Below are 25,063 nucleotides of genomic sequence, written 5' to 3'. Positions count from 1 at the left end.
CGACTCGGGGCACCCGTAGGAGACCACTCCCTAGCTTCTCACAGCTCGAGATGGTTTGTGTGGCTCTAACACAGTGGTTCTCAATTATTTTCTGTCATGCACCCCTAGGGGACAGAAATGTTTTTGGGCCCCCCCGGTTTCAAATACTACTGAGAAACTGATACTATCTATTTATTTATCCATACTGTACAGACTGAACTCGAGACCGAAACCAGGGAAATGCAACATAATGGAGCGCTGTGAAGCATACAAGCCTATTCAAGAGTCAAATCGTATGTTTAGTATGATAACTTCACTAACGCTTAAAGTACTTCCTGCCTCTCGCCCCCCCATTTAACGTTGGAACTACACACACACAACACTACACGTCCACGACACTTACAAGAACTGAAAAAGGGGAGTGCATGTCTCAACTCCTCTAGTTTGTCACTGCAGTTTGTAGGAGGGGAAATTACTGGAAAAATGATGGATGAGCTTTGTCTATCTGCAGATCTTCGAGAAGAAAAAAAAGAAGTTACGCCTCGGGTCCTGAGTCAGACTCTGGGGGGTGGGGGTGTGTGTGTGTGTGTGTGTCTTTCACAATCAGTGATGAGTTTGGGATCGGCTCTCTCTCCAGCTCCATTTGGACTTGTGTCACGCAGCGACATGAAGCCCATATCTTCTCTACTGGCTTCTTGAAGACAAACATGTCCGCTCAGGGACTTCTGAGCAGCGTTTTCTCCTGCTCACTCAGCCCCAGGACCATCTCCAAGCGTGGACTGAGGCAGACCAGGAGCTTAGACCCTGTGCTGATGAGGCACTATGGGGTGGAGAACACGTCCTATCAGGTCAGACAATGCATTGATGCCATGTCTTTAAGTTAGGATGGTAACTTTTGTACGGATAAAATAGTTCTTATTGCACTATTGAAGAATAAGTTGTAGGTAAGAATGACTGTGTCTGCATTCCACAAGCGGCTGAAAATCCCTCAAAGAGCACAAATGAAACTTCTTGCAATCTTCAGTGGGAGACAAAAATAATACATTTTCCAAAAAAACAACATTTTGCATGAAATCTTCTCCTCAAAGGAACTTTCCCCTGTTATGATATTGCATGATATTGACATTGCAACATCGCTGCGTCTGTGACTAATTGTCGCAACAGACCTTTACGTCAGCGGACATGGCATTCAACCATGTGTGACTGTCAAAATGGGTGTGACTGCATGCAAGCACGCTGACGCATTTAGCAACTATTTGGCGGGATGCAACCTCGAAAAGGGTCTTCTCTGGTCACAATATTTTATGAAGGAAATCTGGAAAAAGTTAATTGAAAAGTTCACTTTTGCCTTGTGTGTATTTACACACACAAACGAGAAGAAAGCCATTCTTTAAATTCTATTATTATTATATAATAAGTGATAATATAATTATCAGAGAGTCACATTATGACTTTATTCCCATAATTATGGAAAAAATCCAACTTTATATTGCTTTGTTTGTTTCTCATACTATTACGACTTTTAAAAAATGTGTATTTTTTAATATTTCAACTCCATGCTAATTAAATTAGGGTATTTTTCCTCATAATACTACAATGTTATTCTTGTAAAAGTACTTTTTATCGTTATATAGCGACTTCTTTCTCTTAATATCGATTACCCGTCCAGGGTGCCTCTCACCGGAATTCAGCTGGGATAGGCTCCAGCATAGCCCAGTGTCCCTAGTGAGGACAAGCGGTAGAGAAATTCATTATTTTCATTTTTTAAATATTATTATTATTTATATATTTATTATTATATATATATTATATATATATATATATATATATATATATATATATATATATATATATAATATATATATAATATATTATTATTATTATTTAAATATTATTATTGTTTTATTTATTTATTTGTTCTCTTTTTTTGTTTTATTTATTGAAATTACTTTCATTTATCATATTTCTTTTTTCCCATCCCTGCATTTTTTCCCCCCCATCTGTTGATCTGTCTGCACGTTCTGTTTCTTTTCTGAAAACATACAGTGAACAAACTATCAGTAACTGCTGGGACATGGACTAGGGCTAGGTTTAAATGAGCTTTGCACCGTGCAGGTGTAAACACGCAATGTGCTGCAGTGTAACTGCAGCATGTTGAAAAGAAACTACACCGTTACCACAAACAAGGTTTCCTTTAATTGTTGGTGCAGCACATTAAGGTCTATTATAATGGTCTCAGTAAAATATCTCAGACTGTTTTCCCCCCAGTGTGTAACTAATTCACCAGAATGAAAATAAGAAAAAAAAACATCTACTTGATTTATTATCTCACAGGCGTCTTTTTTCATTAGCGCTAAATCTGCTATGGCAGTAACACGTGTAGAATTTAAGACTGTTTGTCAGTCGTCATGGTAACACTGTGTAAATTCTTCCCTTATTCTTATTCAGCCTTCTCTTTTTAACACTATCCTTCTTCAATAATCTGTGTAGTCAATTTTACTACATAAATCCCTTTCTCTTATAACCACGCGGTGTTTCATCGACTCATCCCTCAATAAACACTATTGACTACCCTTTAATAACACAGGTATCTTTATTGACTTACTCTTACAACTTAGGAATGATTTAATTACTCTACGTACTGTCTATTCAAACCTTTACTAACTACTAACAACTATCTCATAACAGAAAAATATGACTCAACCACTCGTTATGGGCGAAGTCTCTGAAGAAGTCATTAAGCTTTAACTACCTTATTTTTGAGCTTCAGAATAATACAGAAACATTCAAATGTTCCAATTTTCACATATCAGAGGTCAAAATCATGACTTAGACCCTATCAATATCCTTGCTATACTGGATCCTGATCCCCTTCGTGACACCTACGTGTTAGCGCCCGATGAGCTGACGGATCACGGATACCATAGGATGCGATAACAGATATTTAAACGGCCCAACTTGGTGACATCGACGCCAGCAGCAAAGGAGATCAGACAATGATCGACACAAAGCATCGATCCTAAGCGCCTCCAACCCCGACAGGCCACAACGTGCAACACTAGACACAAGGTCCGATGCCCTACGAGCCAACCTGGAGACCACTGGTTAGCCTCCGGCCAAGTACCACGACGAGAACAACCCTTTTATGACAAAAGGAGCCCACCTAGTGAGGCTAGCAGAGGGGAGTCTGAAGCCCCTGATCTTCTTCCTGTCGCTGCTTTTATACATGCTGATGATCTATGTCCTTTCGTGTGGTCATCTTTCATCCAATCACGATGTAGGTTGGATCACCCCATGCGGAGACGGCCACCTTGATTATTATCCATTATGAGCACAAAATAGGCCCATCTTTTCGTTGTACAATTCATACTTTCTTGGGATTGAGAGGGTACCTAGGGGGTACCTAATTGTTTGTGCATAGTTGCATTTGCATTAATTGGCCACTGGACACAAACTTTTTAGAAACACCCAAAACTCGAAACTTTTTCAAGCCACCCAAACGACTGTTGTTAACACTGCTTTTCATCGTTAATCTACAGCCTCCAAAATCACTCCCTTCCTTTTGCGTTTCGCCTCAAAACTACTGATTTAATGGTTTGAGATCCAATATTCCTAACACCGTTCTACCCTTTGTCAGACACCTCTTGTTAGTCTTAATCCTGCACAAAGGAGGGTCTATTGGGGACTATTGGGGATCCTAAACCCCAATGTCTATTCGTCTTACAGCGGCACTTTACAGTTAAGAGGCGGTCTCGGATCGTAGCACTTCTGTTCCTAAGTCCAGCCCTTCTACTCTACCCGTTAAGACCTTTACGCCCTCTTGACTAGGAGGTCCCAATAGCCCCCAAAGTGTCCTTTCTGCTTTGAGAGTTTAAGCCTAGGTAGGTAGGACCCTGTCAGCTTCTAGCAGTTCAAGATTACCTACAGAAAAGTAGTTCCCTTGTAGTTTTCCTTCCTACGCGGCTCAAAATCCCTTTTTATCAGGGTTAAACATGAAAAATAAACTTAAGGATTTTATTCCTTCAAAAAGGATAAAATATCCTGTTGATGCTTACCCAAAACCTCAGCGTCTATAACATAGAATAACGCCTACTATTTCTGTAGTACTAGAAGCTTCCAACCTATCCTCGATACATTTCTTCAGGGGCGATCAGTCCCTGGCTCTGGTGTATCGACCTACTTTTGACCCAACCAGGGATCACATGTCAACCAGTGGCCACCTGGTTTCAGCGTTACCCCAACTTTTATTAAGGTGTGGTTTAAACACACAGTTATTCGAGATGGGCTATTTTAATTTACCAACATAAGCAAGTCAAAAGGGATATTAATTTGAGGTGTCAGAGTAAAATAGTCTAAACCTGACACAAACCTTTCGTTTTTAGTCAGGTCCCTGTTCGGGCGCCATGTAAATTTATCTCTTATTGAACCTTCTCTTTTTAACACTATCCTTCAACACACTGTTTATTTTGTGCAAGGGACTCTTGACATTATGAAGAGGCCTGTAATGAAAAGCAGATATCTGGAATATCTTATGATTGTCAACAAGCCCGGATTCTGCAGTCAGAGCTCTTATGCAATGTTAATGAAATGGATTAATAGCCGTTTTAAAGCTATTTCATGAGATCATCGACATAAAGCATTAGAATGGAAATTGAATTCGTCCGTTCCAGGGTCAAACTGTGGCCATGATAAAACCTTTTTAACTGTACTGCCATGTGTAAAAGTAAGTCATCCATCCAGTTTCTATACCGGCCCATATACCTACCCCAGCTGACTTTGGGCAAGAGGCGGGGTGCAACCTGGACTGGTCGCAAGCCAATCACAGGGCACATGCATGTGGAGTGGCCTTTTACTGGAGCCAGCCTAAGGCATACAGTACATGTGCAATAAATATGCTGGCGTCTTGATATGCTGTGAGGTGTGTCTATTATTTCGGCAGATTTAGACAGATTTTTGGACAATCTTTGAGAGAACTAGGCCTTTTGTGTATATAGAAAAAGTTGTAGATCCTTGAGTTCAGCTCATGAAAAACGGGAGCAAAACCTAAAGTGTTGTATTTTTGTTGAGTGTATACCACAAAAAGTTTAATTTCCGCTGCACTGGTCATCGTCATATTTATCCTCTTTGCCATCAAAGAAAAACAAACAAATGAAAAGCAAAATGTCCTTACAACATTTAGATGCTATTGCATTATGATGGGGGGGTTCTTTTTTGAAGTTTTGTTTGACTTGAATTTGTTGGTCTAAGGGCAATTGAATTTAGACAATAATAATGTCTAATTATAATAATCACTTCTCACATATGGCAGTCATCCTATTATTCTTTGGCCATTTCTTGCAGAACAGAGAGTGTTATTTGTCTATAATAGAGCTCCACTGCTGCATGTTTTGCAGTAAATTGCATGCATGTAATTGGTAGTCTTTGCTCTGTATGAGTTTCCGTCCCTGGTTAAGTGTGCTCTTGCTTGGGGCTTCAGTAGCCTGACTTTGAGTCATCGGGTTTACATGAGAGCTTCAACTTTGACTTCTCATAGTGGGGCAGCACGTCTTGATCCGTGGCTTCGCTCTCCTCCAGGCCTGTATTTCTTCCCACAGTGGATTGTCCTTTTTGCATCGCATTGGAATTAAGCCTGCTGACTTGCCAATGCATCACTATGGCAACTGCTCTTGAGACACAGGAGCAGGGCAAAACATACACTGTTGGGTGGATGTTAACACAGGGGTCATAAGCAGTTCATTCAAATCTCACGTTTGTTCCAAGGAGTTAACTGCCAGGTGTGCAGCGCATCATTCTCATCTTTTAATGGGATCAAAAACTTCCCTTTTCTTGGAGACAAATACAGTGGTGTGAAAAAGTGTTTGCCCCCTTCCTGATTTTTTTTTTTGCGTGACAAATGTTTCAGATCATCAAACTAATTTAAATGTCAATGACAACACAACTGAACACAAAATGCAGTTTTTAAATGAAACTTTTTATTATTAATGGAGAAAAAAAGCCCAAACCTACGTGGCCCTATCTGCCCCCCCCCCTTTTAAAACATAACTGAGATTAACTGAGACTTCTAAACTTTGGGACTCCAGCAAACCACAGTGAGAGCCATTATCCACAAATGGTGAAAACATGAAGCGCCAGGAATGGCCGGCCAACCAAAATTACCCCAACAGCGCAGCGACACAAAAAAAAAAGGTCGCAAAAGTCCCCCCAACAACATCTGAAGAACTGCAGGCTTCACGTGCCTCCGTTAAGGTCAGTGTTCATGACTCCACCATAGGAAAGACACGTAAAAACGGCCTGCATGTTCCGAGACAAAAACCACCGCTGAACAAAAAGAACATTAAGGCTTGTCTCAATTTTCACTTCAAACATCTTGATGATCCCAAAGACCTTTGGGAAAATACTTGAACTTTTTGGAAGGTGTGTGTCCATTACATCTGGCGAGACAAAAGTTTAACTTTTCGTCCCATTACATCTGGTGTAAAAGCAACGCCGCATTTCAGAAAAAGGACATCATACCAACAGTAAAATATGGTGGTGGTAGTGTGATGGTCTGGCGCTGTTTTACTGCTTCAGGACTTGGAAGACTTGCTGTGATAAATGGAACCATGAACTCTGCAGTCCCGAAGGAGAATGTCCGGCCGTCTCTTCATGACCTCAAGCTGAAACCAACTTAGACAATATTTTGGACATTGATCCAAAACACACCAGCAAGTCCACCTCTGAATTGCTTAAGAAAAACAAAATGAAGACTTTGGAGTGACCTATTGAGATGCTGTGGCATGACCTTAAAAGGTGTGGTTCACGCTCGAAAACCCTCCAATGTGTCTGAATTATAATAATTCTGCACAGACAAGTGAGCCAAAATTCCTCCACAGCGAGTGTAAGAGACTCATTGCAAGTTATCGCAAACGCTCGATTGCAGTTGTTGCTGCTAAGGGGGGGCCCAACCAGTTATTAGCTTTAGGGTGCTTTTTCACACAGGGCCATGTAGGTTTGATTTTTTTTTCTATTTTAATAATAAAAAGTTTCATTTACAAACTGCATTTTGTGTTCAGTTGAGTTGTCATTAACTAATATTTCAATTTGTTTGATCATCTGAATAATTTATGACAGGGGTCACCAACGTGGTGCCCGCGGGCACCAGGTAGCCCCCCACGACCACATGAGGTGCCCGCAAGCCTGCTTTTCATTCAGGTTTTCAGCTAATAATGAAAGAACAGTAGAAAGAAATGCATTCTGAAATGCAAAATGTGAGTTGTGGACACCAGCATTTTGTTCATGTTCTGGTAAAAAACAAGCATATTCGCTTTGTTTGGGTTTAAAATACGCTCTGAAAATAAATGTTACAAAAATGAGTAGCTCTTGGCCATTTTCATTTTGTAAAAGTAGCTCTCACAAGGAAAAACGTTGGTGATTGATTGATTTATGACAAACATGCAAACAAATAAGAAATCAGAGAGGGGACAATACTTTTTCGCACTACTGTATACTCTATACAGTATATGTAGAATTTGTATTGACTGGAGAATCAGCCAATGTCACATTCAGATTTTTGTTCTTGATATACAGTACGTACATATTTAACCATTTTACAATTCCTTTCAAGAGATTTTTTGTTAATGTTATTGTTGATATTTGTATTTTACTTTTAACTGCCAAACCTCCATGTATAATTTTAACATTTTTTTCTTTTTTTTGTAATATTTATATGTCTATATATGTATGTATATATATATATAGACATATATATATACACATATATATATATATATATATATATATATATATATATATATATATATATATATATATATATATACACACACATATATATATATATATATATATGTAATATTTATATTGTTTTATATTTTACCGCAATTATGCCTTCTAAATATTTTCTTTAAACATGATTGTTCTACATTTTACCAGTAGCCTTTTTTGGAGAGAATTCTTGTATATTTTTCTTTATATTTTTTTCTCCACATTTTACAAGAAAAATTACATAAATATAACATTCAGTAAATGTAAACTGCAATTGTAAATAGACTTCCCATCAAAATTGTGTATATTGTTTTGTAAAGACAGACGGTTTGATAATATTTCTCATGATATATTTTTTTATTTTTTAATGAAAATGCGCTTCCTCTTTTTTGTTTTTTTTTAAATAACAAGGAACTACAAATCACCCAGTACAAAGCATACAGCAGATTTCAAATCTCACAGTTCAGTAATAGTGTAATGATGAAAAACAAAGTCAGTTTCTGTAAAACTTTCGTTACCATCCAACAAGGAACAATATTAAAAATACTGTACTGGATAGAATTTAAAAAAAGTGTCTCCTCGTTAGCGACGAAGTGGCTTTCTGGTATTCTCCATGGCAACAGTAGCAAAGACTCATGGGTATTGATGTGTTTGGTGTCCGTTCAAACCGCTCTTGCTATTACAAATAGACGATGAAGAATCAGCCTTTTCAAAGAAAACACGTCCCTATATGTGTAGAGTAAAGATACCAGGTATTACAGTTCGACTTACATAATTTGCATTGATACATTTATCGCCGGTGTTGCGTGTCGTCCTGCTGTATGTAATTTCCCATTAAGTCTTGAATGCACCACACCTTCTACTTCTGTTCTGGCAAGAAAGAAGAGTTGGGCAGTGGTTGAGGTGTTTGCCCGCTGTGCTACTTTTTGTGGAAGGCAGTTACATTGAGAGTTAAACGACGTTGGGATATAATGTATTTGTTAATTTATTTCAAGTTTGGGAGGTGACTTGAGTCATCACAATGGGGGACCCTCATTTGAAGCGAAGCATCAGTCATGTAAGTACTGTAAGCTATTTTGTTTGTGTCAGTAGAGACATTTAAACTCCACTGCTGTGCTGTAACTGCTGTATAAAAGTAAACAAAGTACCTCGTTTTAAATGTAATACCGAGCACAAATCAAAACTTACGAAAATAAATTAAAATTAGATTAAAGTGCGGGGAAAAGGGAAATCAAGGCTGAAATAGTGGTCTATTAAATTGCATTCACCGCCCACTTGGATCTAGTTCAAGTGTTATCACGTTTCCATCTCTCTATATTGTCTCAACTACTGAGAAGCTTTCCTGTCTTTGTGTTCCAGGGGAGGGCCAACAGAGGCTTTGCATCTCAACAAAGCTTTTAATTGGGGTTAAGTGTTCTGCAAGTCAGGGAAAAGTGCAGCAGTTTGTGTCCCTTGGAATAGAATGTGCAGGCTTTGTTGTGGCAGTATGTCAATGAACACCAATTGATGTTATTGGACGACTAGTTTAACTGTCAAGCCCTAAAATCATTATTGTTGTGATATTTCTTTTATGGCTTATGATTTTCTGTCGAGTTCCATCCATTCTCCATCTATTCTATACTGCTTCGCCTCATCAGGATCACAGATGGGCTGGAGCCTATCCCAGCTGACTTTGGATAAGAGGCGTACCATACCCTGGACCGGTCACCTGTCAATCACAGGATACATATACTTGGCACACAACCATTTACACTCACATGCAAACCTATGCACAATTTACAGTCTCCAATTCAACCAAGACACAGATGCCACATAAAGATGTGCCATCAGAGATACAGTCATGGAAAAAATGATTAGACCACCCTAGTTTCTTCAGTTTATTGATCCATTTTAATGCCTGGTACAACTAAAGGGACATTTGTTTGGACAGTTATAATGATGATATCAAATATAGCTCATAAGAGTTTAATTTAAGAGCTGATATCTAGCAACTTGCATGGCCTTCTTGATAATAACCAAAATCACTTAAGTTCTTACATGAATAGCTAAAGCATTGTACTGCCAAAAATGTAACTCTTATGAGCTATTTTTGCTCTCATTGTTATATTTGTCCAAACAAAGATAGCTTTAGTTGTATCAGGCATTAAAATGAATAAGAAACTGAAGAAACAAGGGTGGTCTAATAATTTTTTCCATGACTCTAACCTCAGAATAAATTATTATCAGGATTGAATGGCATTTTTGCTAAGTTTAACTTTATTATACATTTTATATTATTTGTATTGTATTTATTATAAAGTTGTCTGCGTTTTGACAGTGACCACTTCAACAGTAATTTGTTACAGCATTCTTTTCCAAAGTTCAGTCAGAAGCCATTTCTCACAAAATAATGTTGGTTCAGTGCAGTCTTTGTGGTTTGTGCAGAGTACAAGCTTAATAAAGCCGTTACATCACTTGTACTCAGACATGATTGCATACTGGTGACTGTACCTGACAAATGTGGGAAAGGTGCTTGCTCTTTTATCACATACAGTATGCTTTCATGCTGTGACTTGCAAAAGATGTACACTCATCGGTCATAACACTTGGCACACCTGCACTATCTAATAAGGAGCCGTATCAAAAATCCTGCCTTCGAAAAATGTATTAATGTTTTATTATTGGAGTCGGAGTAGTTTAAGGGCGGCAGTGGCTCAGGAGGTTGAGCAGGTCGTCCAGAAATCGGAATGTTGGAAGGTTGGCAGTTCGATCCTCGCTGCCTCCATCCAGTCACTGTCGTTGTGTCACTCCAGTGCTGCCCACACTGGTGTATGAATGTGAATGGATGTTTGGTGGTGGCCGGAGAGGCCATAGGCGCCAATTGGCAGCCATGTTTCCGTTAGACTGCCTCAGGGCAGCTATGGATACAGATGTAATTTACCACCACCAGTTTCTGACTGAGTAGTGAATGAATGATGGGTTCACTTCATTGTGAAACGGAACCTCATGTACAGATGTATGTGTAGGCTAACATCCTCTGCAAACAGCATCACATGTGTACTGACCAACCCTGTACAAAGCTCAGTCAGGTTCTTTTCTAGTTTGTGGAAACACTGGCGCCTTAATTTATATAGCAGGAGATAGCCATTTTTAATAGTCTTTTTTTCTTTGTTTGTTTGTTTGTTTTGTTCTGTTTTTATATATATTGTTCTATGGACCATGCATGTGTCTGAAATAAAGTTGATGATGCTGATGATGATGATTGTGAAGCGCTTCGGTTGCCTTGAAAAGCGCTATAAAAAATCTATTCCGTTATTATTATTTATTTATTTAACAAGTGAACTTATTGTGTCAAGTGAGTGTACCTCTTCGCCTAAATGTTTTTTGTGCTTTTGGGGATGGTGAAAGCAAATTGTATAATGTAGTTTTGGGAGTATCCCAGTCACGGGTAATCCAATGAATTACTCTTTCAAACATTACAATGGCGTTGCTGTTACCGACAGTGAAATGTGGCACCTTACTATGCACTGATATCTATATCAGCGATCCGGATGTCTCTTCAGTCGCCTTTGTTCACTACGACGACACAGGATGCTAAATAGCTAGTCGTCAAGCGTCGTCAAGCGTCGTAGTTGGTCATTCTCAGGTAAACACTGCCCCCTAGCTTTTGGTAGAAAATTGCAAGTCTCAAACTCAGCCTGACTCTAATCTCACGGAACATCTCTCAGTGGCATACGCCACCACAAAACCAATCTGAATTATTTTACGTATTTGAAGGGTTTTCAAAAAATGAACGCAACAGTTACTTTGCCTGGTAACTAATTACATCTATGAAAGAGTAATGCCATAATTCCTCATTCAATTACTTTTTTGGGAAAGTAACTATTAACTATAACAAATTACTTTGATCATATCCATACTAATCCCAGCAGGGTTTTGGTACAGTTAGACATTAAAACAGATGCTTGCTACTGGATAGTGTGGGCCTATAATTCTCATTTAATGCGAGCCACTTTAACGTACTGTAAGCCTTATCCTGATAATGAGCGGCTAATCCTCTTTCCTGCATGGCTCATATGATTATCTTGACTGCGCTGGATGGATCAAGGTAGCAGTAATCTGCAGCACGGCGATGCTCAACAAGGTTGAGGATTTTGCATCAGATTAATGGAGTCGTCATCAATATTAAGCATTCGTTACATTCACAGCCCATGTTTTAAGTCACAACTTTTGAGATGTGGGTTTAATGTGCAAAGAGCAAAATGTAACACTTTACACTCACTGAAAATTGCATATTTACAATCTGAAGATAAAACTTGAATTGCACACTGCAGACAGAGCTTTGAGCTTGTTTCTTTGTGGCGCACGGTGCATTTTGATGAGGTCTAACTCACGCACCAATATCAATATCGGCAGAAAAACCAATACGGGTAGGATCCGATATCTAACTTTTCTGCCAATATCGGCCCAAGTTTTTAATGATTGGGCCATTATAGACCACCATTTCAGTGGATTTGAAACAAAAAGTGTAGACTCTGTTTTAAATTATAAGGCTTCACAAAAGTATGACATGTACCCTTTAGCAGGGGGGTCACAAGATCTCGTGAGATTAAAATGTGAAGATTTCTCATTCAGAAAAAAAACTGTGTCATGATACTAAATAAATAAATAAATCAAATGAGAAATGAAAATGAACTCCATAATTTTACCGGCCTCCATATATTACCATGTGCACGCGTGTCTGCTTTTCTCGTCTCTCTCGCCTCCAAACAGGCAAGAAGAGGTTTCACTGTGTGCATTGGTTCAGTATCTAGGTGCTTCATAGAACAATGGTGAACAGAATGATAGCTTTTGTCAATCATACAGTCGCATTGGCTCCGTGGGGGAGACGGGGCCACTAGCGTACACACAGCAAAAGAGTGGAGCCTTGGGATGAGCAATGCAAGGTAATGTAGAAATTAGGAGGGAAAAAGATGCTTGCAAAACCAAATGCCACAGCCCCTGAGTGGCAATAGCGAAGAGAGGCAATCAACACGAACGAGCCGGCATGCCGAATTTATTCAAAATTGGTAGGAATATAAAAGACAACAAAACGAACTAGCCCACCTCAAACATATCCACCCAACCGAGTTTTCCCATCTGGGAAAAACTACACACTGAGCTGCAGAGCCTTTGTCTCGACAGTCAGCGCTCACTGAGACATTCGGTCGCCAACACAAATACAAACGAAACAGCGCAAAATGGTGTGCATTCACAGAAATTCATCGCAAAAGAAATGCTGCTCTTTAATACGGTTACAAAGCCAGCATTTCAAAAGTTTGACAGACTGTAGAAATTGCCTGTGAGAAAACACATGTCACAAACGGCAATTCCATAACTTTACAGAGTGAAAGATGATCAAGATTAAAAGCTGTGTCTTGAAAAAATCCTCCCGAAAGAGTGGAAGCTGTGAGAGCTGCCACGGTGCGACAGCTTCATATTCTCTTAAATTTTCACTTTCTGTCGTCAGGTGTCCCAATACTTACGTCCGTATTTAACCATCACACTCCTTCAGTGCATTAATTAACTCCATTAGTAAAGGCACAGCCCCCTGGTACGCATGCAGTGTCTCTTGAAGAACAGAGCGCTGTCATGGAACTGTGCCTCTATCTCGTTAAGCTAAAATTATCCCCGTAGAAATTGTATAATTGAGTCTTCAGGAAATTATTCCCCATTCATTTTAATGCCCTCTAATTTGCGTGTGTCCTCAGGGAGGCTTCACATGGAACAGCGTGTCGGGACGCTCCGTGGGTCTGAAGCCTGTTCCTCTGCAAAGCCTTTCTGAGTTGGAGAGGGTTCGTCTCCAAGATGTCGCCTTCAGGAGACTTCTTCGGGATCGTAAATTGGGCTGCCACATTACCATCCCTAAATGTACACGCACACACACACACACACACACACACACACACACGCACACTACATTGTATTTCCCTATCCTGTTTACATGTTGCTGTTATGCTAAAGACCTTTAAAGCAACATGCACAAACAGACACTACAAAATGTTTTATCTATTCCCTAGATGGTCACAAACATAAGAAGTCCCTCAGACGGAAGCTGGATTCACTTTCCAAGGAGAAGAGTAAAGACAAAGGTAATATGTGTGAAGTGAAGTACTTTTTAGGGGCGCAACGGCTTGTCAAAAGCTTTCTCCCATTAACACTTAGGAGCTTGGGAACATACCTGTACCTTTTTATTCCTGGAGGTACAAATTAATAATTAGCCTAATAGGGTACATAAGTGTTTTACCTTGAGGGTCAGGTCCGGACTCCAAAACACACAATCCCAAATTGTCCTATTTACAGCTTTTTTTGAAGCATTTTCTCCCTAGAGGAATGTATTTACTGTAAGCCCCTCCTTCCTCTTCCACTTCTCATTTGGTCTCTGACACTTGAAAAGAATCTCTATAAATGAACCAACAGTCTATGGAAGATAAACAAAAGCTGTCTTAAATGACAGCTCATTGGTTGCAGCGTATCCTGCAACATAGACACACACCCTAATTCCTTTTTGGCCTTTCTGTTTACTATGGCACCGCCAAGCAATGCCGTATTCTTTCTATTGGCAAACAAGTGTTTACATTTAAAACTGCTCTCATTACATGGACTTTGCAATGTGCACATCAAGGTACAATGGTAGTCACAAAGTACACTTTTATATCCTGTATATACTACAGTGTACCGTTCGGTCTGCCCTGCACAGGACAATTCACAATCTGCCTAAAAACGGACAAAAATGCGAGGCATTCAGTTACAGAGTGTATATATACGGTATATCGGAGAAAGTAGGCCACGCTGTCCCGCCTGTTTGTGTTGGCAATTCGGACCCCGCGGATCTCCTGAGTTACTTGCCACCCGCCTCCTGTCCCCGACGTCAAGGTCCGGTGCACCTGTTTTTGAATATGTCACCTTCGTAAACAGACAAAGATGAGTGCATAAGATGAGAGCAGCTTGCTGCCATTATTCAGTAGAGATGAGAACGGTTCTGCATGCTGCAACTATTAGCGCTGCCCTTCAGGTAAGGAACTCTCCTAAAAATAAACTAATAATCACCCTGTTCAAACTTTTACCTTCCTAAAAGGACACAAAGTGCAGTCTAGTTGACACTTTCGGTCAACAGTTTGTTATGTGTTCCTTCCAATGAGATATACTGTATTAGACATTACACTAATTTGCTTTTAACTTTTAACACAAAGCTTATATAACTCATAGTACACTGTGCTGATCTACATTTGATTGCTTTTAGCAAGTGGCCCCCACATCCTTCAATTTTCTGCACGGTATATTTTTATTTTATAGATAGATCCAATAGATTACAATTTAATGTTTATGTTTCATTTAAAAAATAATTTAATAATAATAAATAATAAGGGAACATTTTGGCCAAAACGGAACCGACAACTGTTGCCCAAATACAGAAGTATGGACAGAACTGAAAGTTTTTTCGCTGTTGGTTTATCTTTGATGCTTCCAAATAGAAACGATAGCTCAATTTGAACAGTTTATTGTACCAGGAAGAATGATACACAGCTGCGGGGACTCGTCTTTTACATTGGAGGAGCAAGTCCGAGGCACTTCTGGTCAGATGGTCTTTTACCTAGCTTTGCCCCCACCCGCCAATCACCCAATCCCGCGCGGGCGGGGGGGCTTCCTGTCGTATGTCTGTATGTGTGACTCAGTCGTCTGAGCTGGTTGGAGCTGGTCGATACTGAGTGTGAGCAAAGGGTGCGATGGGATAAAGACAAGGCCAAGGTCAGGTGGAAGGGTACAGCCAGTAGACAAGTCTGTTCTGGTCATGCTATCTAACATGTGCCAAGAAAGGCCTACATGTAACTACATCTAACAAAACCGTGGGTTACTTGTACCGTTGCACCGTACTTTGCAATGTTAACAACAGGAAAATCCACAGTACTACTTTTTGCATAATTCTGCTAGCAAACAAACTGCGCTAAAAAAAATGTTTAGTGGTGGTAGAAATATGCTCAGTTGGAAAATTATATTAATAAAAAAGTCAATATCAAACCAAAGATTGTGTATAAAAACGGTATGGAAATGGGTAAGTATGTACTGTAAATAAGGTTTAATACATGATGTGCTGTGCCTCAGCACTAAATGACATTTCATGGAAATTGGTTTAGTCGTGTTTCTGTAATCCTGTTAACAAACACCGAATATATCAGAATCACTTTGATGGTGGTAAATGTCATTTAATGCAAATGTATATTAATGAAAAGACAATATTGAAATGTTAATTGTGCATAAAAAATATTAAATGAAATGTAAAAATACAACGTGTTTACATATGGTGCTATATTAGCATCTGGATGCTAACCCCCACATGAAGGTTCATGGAAACATTGAAATACTGTTGGTGTAATCCTGCTCACGAACAAATGGTGATGAATCGTAACATCCTTGGTGAAGGTACCAGCGCTTACTGACATGAACTTTGGGTCTTGACTTTCGCACAGAGGCGCCACACCAGGTTTTTAGCATCCCGCTGGAGCAGGTCATCTCCAACGATCGCACTCACAAGCAGCGGCATGATGCGCCGCCGGAGCAGCACTGTGACCCCACTGAACTGGTGCTGTCCTTCCTCCACTTCACCTCCACCTTCAAGAGGGCCAACAAGGAGCTGTCCAGCAGCAACTCCTCCCTCAGCTCCAATTCAGAGAGCCCTAATAAATCGCCTTTTGTCAGAGCGTCTGATGCAGCCCCACGAACGCGCAGGAGGGTAAAAATAAATCTGTTACCTTTACTTTTTGTTATTCACCACAGCATTATACATCAATTCCGCAGATAGTGTCCTCCACTCTGATAGACGCCACATCACACTTAATTGCCAGATGCATCTCGTGGAATGAATAAATACCTCAAATAGATCCCTTCAAAAAAACATCTAAGTATTAATATATGTCATAATCATAATAATATGTTGTACATTGTAGTTTACAATATTAGGATGTGTTAAGTTTGGAATAAAATACTGCAATAAATGGATGCAAAAAACCCATGCAATATTAAATATAGAAATGCATTTTACGAATGCAGTTATTTTATGATATTAGTCGATCATTACAGTATATGGGTATCATAATTCAGGCATTTGTATGAATACAATTTAATTTAATGATACTAGTAAATCATCACAGCACATGGGTATAATCATTTATACAATAAAAGGAGACAAGACAAGACATGGCGAGTCAAGTCCGAAGTCATAGGTTTGTAATTTTTACAAGTCAAAAGCACTGTTCAGTGTTTACCAAATAAAATGCCATTTTAACAATGTAAAATTCTTAGGAAATTTGAGACATTAGCAGATGCATTCAATGTGTTGTTTTGCTGGAGATGACAATCAGGACACGTTAGTTGCATACTTTGAATGGGGACACATTTTACTCAACACACGCACTGAAAATCAAAGTTATTTTCAAATCATCACAGTGAGGTCCAGGTCGAGTCTCGAGTCACTAGTTCAAGTCGAGTTGTGAGTCTTTAATGATATTGTCAAGCCTGCCAAACACTCTGGTTGTCATCCATCCTCATTAAAGGGGGGCGTGTCCGTGGATTGCATCACTGACCTAGACGATAACCAGTCTCAACTCTTGGAGGCCCTCCAGCTGTCTCTGCCAGTAGACAATGCAGTGGGCAGCAGGAAGAAGAGACACGACAAAAAGCTGAGTCTCAACCCCATGTACCCTCAAGTGCCCAGGATAGTGGAGCTCTGCTGCCAGCACCTGGAAAGTCACGGTACTCATGCTGTAAAATGTAAAAAATGTGCAGCCTCTATCTGCTGAGACACATAGTGCACACATGGTATAGTCCATATGTACACTTTGGACATGAAATAGTGTCTTACGGTGCCCTCAAGAAGTATTGCAACAACTGAGGTCAATTTCTTTATTTTTGCTGTGGACTGAAAACATTTGGCTTTGACATCAAAAGATAAATATGAGACAGGAGAGCAATCCGAGCGTCTCTAGTTTTCAGTCTACAGCAAAAATAAGCGAATTGACCTCACTGTTCCAATACTTGTGGAGGGCACATTATGTCTAAGATTTCTCTCCTCTCTGTGTAGGTTTACAGACTGTTGGAATTTTCCGTGTGGGAAGTTCCAAGAAGAGGCTGAGGCAGGTAAGATGACAGCTTTAACATTTTCAAAGCAACTTTGGAGATGGATGACATCACCAGTCTTCCAGCAATGTCTTTAATATTTCCCCCCTCTTTCCTCCAGCTGCGCGAAGAGCTCGATCAGGGATGGGAGCTCCATTTGGATGAGCAGCACAGCGTTCATGATGTGGCGGCTTTGCTGAAAGAATTTCTCAGAGACATGCCCGACCCACTTTTGACAAGAGAGCTCTACACAGCCTTTATCAACACAACATGTGAGGCGCACACTGCAAGCACGAACAAATACGACTCACAAAGAGCTGCTAGTGAAAGTCTTTAAGTCTATTTCTATGACGATGATGACGACAGTGTTGGACCAGGTGGAGCAAGAGAAGGCCATCCAGCTCTTGGTGTTCTTGCTTCCTCCCTGCAACTGTGACACGCTGCAGCGCCTTCTGTGTTTGCTGTCGTCTGTGGCTGAACATGCTGATGACACGATGGATGAGTCGGGGGACAAGGTAAAGCCGAGCAGCGTGGACTACCGGTCTTTTAAACTCCACTGGCAACTTTACTGCAATCTACTGAGACACAATAAAAGGGCTGAATCAAAAATTCAGGCTTTATAAAGATAATAACGCTCAGTTTTGATTGACACCATCCAATATCGGCCTCAGCTCTAATAGATGCCATGCTCAACGTACTCACTGGGTCTGCCATCCACTTGCACAAATAAATGCCGCACCTCAAATAGATGCTGCTTTTCTGTCCTTCTGGAAAACAAGTGTCTATAATCCGTTTTATTATGACTGATACCACCATGTGCAGCGGTGGATGTCATTACAGCACACACCACCTGCAGTGCAGAAACGGCACCTGTAATGCTGACATTGACAGTGTGATGATCTAATGTGGGACAACCGAGTGACTAGAAAGAAAGCGACGGAGATTAGTGTGTACGTATGTACAGCCATCTCTCGCCACTTTGCGGTTCTAACATCACGCCCTCACGCTATCGCGGTTTTTCAGAAATATTGATTAATAACTGATTGCTGTTTTGTGTTTGACTGTGACCTACTGTTTGCAAAAAAAATCATATTTAAGCAAATTTTGTGTATTCTTAGTCGAAAATTAAGCATTTTCAAGCATAAAATGGCTAATTGAACTAAAATACAGCACAGATACAGTTCAAAGCATTAAAGACATTGCTGAACAATTGTCTGCACTGGCCACTAGGTGTCACTAGTAACACACGTACCTGACTTGATTCTCGGAACAACAGGCTTTTATTGCAGGTTTGAATTATCTCATAACATAAGATAATAATCATCATCATCATGCTAATGATATTAACACGGGCTACTGTTGTGGCCATACTTCAGCTAAAACTCAACTCTGAATCCCCGACATCACTTCCTGTTTACACGGCTGGAAGACATTTATTGAAACACACACAAGCATAAGTCTTATTTATGTCTTAAATGGCTTATTTTCTCTGATTATATCTATTATATTGGGTAATATGAGTGTAAAAGTGACTATAGAGGTGTTATTTTGTGTCTCGAAGGCTCTAATAACATTAAACATACATTAACATTGTATGAAGATCACAAACAGGTTTTATATGCTCTACATAAATATTCCATTCATAAATAAGGAATCATTCATCATTTTACATAATATATTATGATTAAGTTGAATTATGTATTTGTGTACAAGCAAATGTAATGATCTACATTTATAATTAGTTATTACCAAAATGCATGGTACAAATAAAGGCATCTGCTCTAATAAGTGTATCACCTGAAATAGTAGCCTGGTAATCTGCAGATGAGTAAAAAACACCCCTGATTACATTACTACATGGGAATTACACTAACTGGACATGATGCTTTATTGTTCAGTGTTGTCATTGCAATAGTATAGAGCTCCGATGCATCATGGTGTGACGTGTTTTTAATATTTTGGTGACCTTATTTAGCGGAATGACGAGGGCAAACTTTTACAAATGAAAACTGTGCTTCAACGTGTTAGCCTCCAAGAAGGTCGTTGTCAACCCCCTCGGTGATTAGTGTTAAATTAAAGGTGGCAGAGCGGTGCACAGTTCCTACAATGTGTGTAATTAACCTCTGCGTGTAAGATGTCACAGTGATGTGCTTGGATAGAGGATCTCGGATAATTTTTCTGCAGCAGTCCAATGATTCAGGTGCATTTTCGTTCGCACTGATAATGGCCAGTGTTTATACGGTGCAATTCAATGCTCACATTAACATTTAAATGCACAGTCCTGAAGAATGAATAAAGCTTTGTAAAACTTTGTTGTTGATGTGTTCAGAAACCAGGAAACAAGATGACCTCATTGAATTTAGCCACCATCCTGGGACCCAACCTCTTGCACAAGCAAAAAACCCCTGACAAGGAGTTTGCGGTCCAGAGTTTAGCTCGCGCTGAGGAGAGCAGCGCCATCATCAGCGTGGTCCAAAGCATGATCAATGCGTGTGAATCTCTGTTTTTGGTAAGTCATCCTCCGGGTACGTGTGTGAATGTTTCCTCCCACATTCCAAAAACATGCATGTTAGGGTAATTGGCAGCTCTAAGTTGTCCAATTGAGTGTGAGCGTGAATGGTTGTTTTTCTATATGTGGCCTGTGATTGGCTGGCGATCAGTCCAGATATATTATATATTAAATATGTGAAATAATGTATTGCAATTTGCGTGGATTGTATGTTATCTTATATTTTAAGTAATTCAAGACCAAAGATATAGCTATACATTTTTATAAACATCCCAACAACGTATTTATACATCTTTTGTAATGATGCAACTCTCCACTAGTGCTTTTCACTTCAGAGCAATTATAAGCCATAAGAACGGCCACAAGGGGGCGGAAGTGTCTCTGATAAGAGCTCGGCAGGGATCATGTGAACGAAAAAATCGCACATGACAGGAAGGAGGAAGTGAGAGCGCGTGGAGGAGTGTAGCGTGCAGTAGGTTATGCATTGTAGGGACTCATACACACGCATGTGCACACACATGCACACACATAGATCAGTTCCAAATGTGAAAATTGTAAATAGTTTAAGGTGTTATATTTGTAATAAAATTGTTATTTTAATGTAAAATAACCCATTTGTTGTGTTGTTTATCTTAGTTAGTTATGTATAGTTGTTTAGATATTTGAGCTGTTACAAAAGCCAAAAGCATTTCTGTCAAAGTGAAAGTTATGCTTGAAATGTGTCTTTTCACACAAAACTCTCATAACTATAGCCTAAACAACATAACATAACTCGTTTACTTTCAGTTTGTAATCTGCAGATTATAATTTTCTTTTTGGGGGCTTTTGTGTCCCGTCTTTCTCCGTTGTCTTCATTGGTTAAAGTTTACATTGTAAATTTTCAGTGGTACAGGAGTGATAGGAGTACAAATACTGGCACACAAGCATAGAGCGCCCTGTTGCGGCAGTCAGTATGAAAAACAAACATACATAAGTCGCTCTGGAATACAAGTCACAGGACCAGGCAAACCATGAAAAAAAGTGTGACATAGTGCGGAAAATACTGTACAATGGTCTTTGAAATACTTTTATACAGTTCTTTATGCCAATTTAATCCTAAATTGAATCTAAAGTGACATATAACACATTGATAAACAACATGGCAACTGTCAACATCCAGGTTCCTGCCGAGCTTCAGAATGAGGTTCTGCTGAGTCTTTTGGAAACCGATCCTGATGTTGTGGACTACCTACTGCGGCGGAAGGATACTCGTTACTGGTGAGTAACATTGTGAGCTAATAAATGACAAACACTTAGCTCTAGACCGTCTTACATATTGTAATGGTTTGTATCTGTTAGTGTTTCAGGTCTGGTTGGACCAGGTGAGTCCATGTCCAGCGGGGAGGCATCTCCCTATGAAAACAGCTCTCCTGTCCTGTCTGTACGGCCGCTGCCGGAGGACGACGGGATGCTCTCGAATGGCAGCACCACACCTGCTTATGAGCTGAGGAGTGATTCAGCATGTAGAAGCACACCGCCCACCTTTACAATCGGTAACGTTAAATCCTCCCTTGTAAGCTCTGAATGGAAGTATTGTACTGTAGATCTTCCTAAAAGCAAAACAGCAGCTCCCATTACGCTCTGACACATTTTTGTAACTGAGATTAATGCCGTTGTCGGCGAAAGTATGCTTCATTTGGAATTATTATGCTCCCGACATGCTGTGAAGTAAACAGTAATTATACCCTTGTGGAAAGTAATTAAAAGGCATGATAGAATTATTTATTTTTTCACTTAACCTTGAGTCATTTATCCTCCTCATTCTTTGATCTCTGTTAGAGGAGGCCTCAGAAGACGATCAGTTCTGGGACAACTGGCATCAACTTTTTTGCAGCAAGAACCTTTTTGAACTCAATGGTAATATATGAATTGTTTTACACAATTGTATAGGATTAAGGCTAATGTAGCAAGATTACCATATTGACCTGACTAGAGGTTGGTATTTTTTCCCCAGTCTTCTATTTGGTGTCGAGAGATATATACATGCAAACCAACAGGTGGCGCTAAGAAACTTTTTTTGTCTTTTTTTCCTCTACTTAATCCAAGAATATGAAATATTCTCCCAACCTGCAGAGATCTTAACAAGGATTTTCTATTCTATGTGTATTTTTAAATTGTTACTCATAAAAGAAATTGAATTTCTGTGGTTGTACTTGTTACCTTATTGAGGTATAGTGATGATAAAAGGTCTGGTCTTTTCTTGATTGATGATTTAATCCTGGATATTGAGGGGGGGGAAGGACACAAAAACCTGACAGGAATGTCATATTTTATTGCTTGTCTCTGACATGAACTACATGTGCGGGCCACCATTTGTGGGCCGCAACTTGTTTTTTATTGTCCCACAGCATATTCTAGAAATTAAATTGGACAAACAAAAAAAACCCAACAGCAGCAGCAACAGTGGGAAAAAAATGAAAAAAAAAAATTCTTTGTCCACTTGTGTTGGAAGTAAGACGTGCTATACGACGTCGTCATGCGACATAAAGATTTTACAAGTGATTTTTCATATTAACACTGTGTCACTCACTTCTTGACCTGACTGTACGACAACCCGTCTTGTTTAATATATTTTAAGACAAAAAAGAGGTCAGTGGTGTGTGTGAGCGCTTTTTTGCATGTATAAATCTATCGACCCCAAATACTGTACGTATAAGGCGATCCATCTTTATCTAACTTTTTTTTCTGAGAATCAATACAATCTTGTGTTGATGTCAATACATGTATGATAGTTAAGAATGTTAAAATGTTAAAGCGTTGCCTGCGCAGTTAATAGGTGTTTTATAGATGTTAATGTTAATAGATGTTAAAAGATGTTTTACGATGGTGGCTGTTTGACCCTGGAACAGACATGTCTATTGCCAGTATTTCCAGAGGTGAGCCCAGTGAATGGATGGTGTTCGACCTGAAAGGTTCCACTGTATTTGCATTCAGAGTCGAAAGAGTCAAACTAGAGGAGAATATACAGTGCAACCTTCAAATGTCCAAATCTTCTCTCTTTAAGGCGGCCTTGGAGATGCGTCTGAGTGGAAGTCATTTGGATCATCGGAGGGGCTGAACGGTCGCCAAGGTAACAACAAGCTGCCCATCAGGCCAACAACACAAATCTCATTGGATGCATTAGAATGCAGGCCACGCCCCCTGGTCCCTTGCAGCAGAAGCGGCGGCTGCGGCGACAGCCCTGGCGACCAAATGGAGTCAAGGCAACCAGAACCCTCATTACATCAGGTACCCATCAGCCAATCAGGAGCCATCAGCTCGGACAACTTGGCGGACAGGACAGGACGCCCTGTTGATATGTTCCTAAAAGACGGAGGGGATTGTTTGTTTCGACCTGTCAGGAAGATACACGTTTCTCATTCGGCACCATCCTTCATCACGCATCACACTGAAGCACAGACACAGAACAGAACCCCTAGAAATGGACCGGAACAGGCCACTGAGAAAGCAAAGAGTCAGACAGACAGGTGTCACATATGGCAGATTCTGTCAAACAACAATGGGGATGCACTTCCTGAAACACTGGTGTGACACACGAAAGCAGACACTTTTTGATGAGACGCTGCCAAGCGCTCAGTGGTAGTGCTGTATGTTTCCATTACTATTGTACTTTATACTGTGTATACACCATTCAGCTTTTTGATGCATTTATTCTGATGTCTGTGTTTCGTTGTGTTTCCTTTTCTGGATAATGACAGAAATGGAAAAAATTGAATGCAGCTCAGCCATATAAATACATGTGGAAATGTATTTTATGTTTTAAGGTTTAACTTTAATAGCAGCCATGAAGGTTTAAATACTGAATGTGTATGAATGCACATACAAATACCAGTCCTATAATGCTGTTTAGCAGTGTGCTCTCACAAGGGATTTATAAGCAGTACAAAAATGAATTAAAAAGATTTGTATTTTTTTTTACTTTTTTTTGGAGTTGATGACATTTTTTACTGAAACTTTTCCGTGGATTTTCTATCTATTAAACAGTATTTTACCAATTATGTCAAAAATACTCCACCTGTGTATTCAATGTATTTGTGTATCTGTTAATTTATTCAGGTAACAAGTGACTCTCCAGGTGAGTAGAAAACTCTCTCTGTAATTATTTGTGATTCAATTACTGTTAATTCTCTTTACAATGAGAAGAAAAGACAAATAAGCCATTGGCTGCCAGTTTAGCTCCATTATGGTGTAATAATGACTTTAAATGTCATGCGGCCACGGAAGTTGCTCCCTCTTCCCAGTGGAATTAATTTATAAGTCAGCATGAGTGGAAATTATGCATGAAATTGAATTAAATTGCTTATTTAATTGCAGGCGTGTGACAGTGACGCTCAAGGAGACCTATACCTATGTCGTCCACATGATGGCAGCATAAGACAGGTAAATGGTATGGGTTTAAACCATGTATTTGTTGCCTCAAGATGAGAGCATTAAATAGAGGCATTGTTATTGCTGAAGGGCAATAAATACGTTGCACCCTGGCTTGTGTTTGACATTTGAAATGTCTTTAAAAATCCTTTATACACTAAATACATGTTTAAAGCCAAAACTTTTTCAGCACGTGTGACTCCGCCACCTCCGATTTTGTGACCATTTAATCTCTAGTGACCAAAGAGACAGGACATGAGTTATTACTGATAATCA

General features: G+C 39.6%; 1 protein-coding gene across 3 annotated transcripts; it reads left to right on the top strand.

The window, feature by feature from the left end:
• Positions 1-606: 606 nt before the first annotated feature.
• Positions 607-24,405, top strand: LOC129188127 (rho GTPase-activating protein 6-like). Of its 3 annotated transcripts, none has more exons than XM_054788214.1 (13): positions 607-827; positions 13,470-13,629; positions 13,779-13,850; positions 16,227-16,489; positions 17,310-17,508; positions 17,837-17,892; positions 17,993-18,143; positions 18,238-18,386; positions 20,201-20,380; positions 21,540-21,637; positions 21,719-21,912; positions 22,199-22,276; positions 23,424-24,405. In XM_054788214.1, exons 1-13 carry the CDS (start codon positions 687-689, stop codon positions 23,948-23,950), a joined length of 2,268 nt encoding a protein of 755 aa, XP_054644189.1. In that variant the 5' UTR covers positions 607-686; the 3' UTR covers positions 23,951-24,405. The 3 variants fall into 3 exon arrangements, with proteins under 3 accessions (XP_054644189.1, XP_054644190.1, XP_054644191.1); XM_054788216.1 differs by lacking the exon at positions 607-827 and adding an exon at positions 8,387-8,797; XM_054788215.1 differs by lacking the exon at positions 22,199-22,276.
• Positions 24,406-25,063: the final 658 nt, after the last annotated feature.

The sequence above is a fragment of the Dunckerocampus dactyliophorus genome, chromosome 9 (assembly GCF_027744805.1).
Source record: "Dunckerocampus dactyliophorus isolate RoL2022-P2 chromosome 9, RoL_Ddac_1.1, whole genome shotgun sequence".
Classification (NCBI taxonomy): Eukaryota; Metazoa; Chordata; class Actinopteri; order Syngnathiformes; family Syngnathidae; genus Dunckerocampus; species Dunckerocampus dactyliophorus.
The sequence above is the reverse complement of the archived record's forward strand: the minus strand, read 5'-3'. Positions and strand labels throughout refer to the sequence as shown.

Excerpts from the sequence above, each read along its gene's own strand:
- LOC129188127 (XM_054788214.1), top strand. The coding sequence starts at position 687 with ATGTCCGCTCAGGGACTTCTGAGCAGCGTTTTCTCCTGCTCACTCAGC. Across the intron at positions 17,509-17,836 it reads CCAGCACCTGGAAAGTCACG|GTTTACAGACTGTTGGAATT; the intron begins GTACTCATGCTG and ends CTCTCTGTGTAG. Across the intron at positions 18,144-18,237 it reads AGCCTTTATCAACACAACAT|TGTTGGACCAGGTGGAGCAA; the intron begins GTGAGGCGCACA and ends TGATGACGACAG.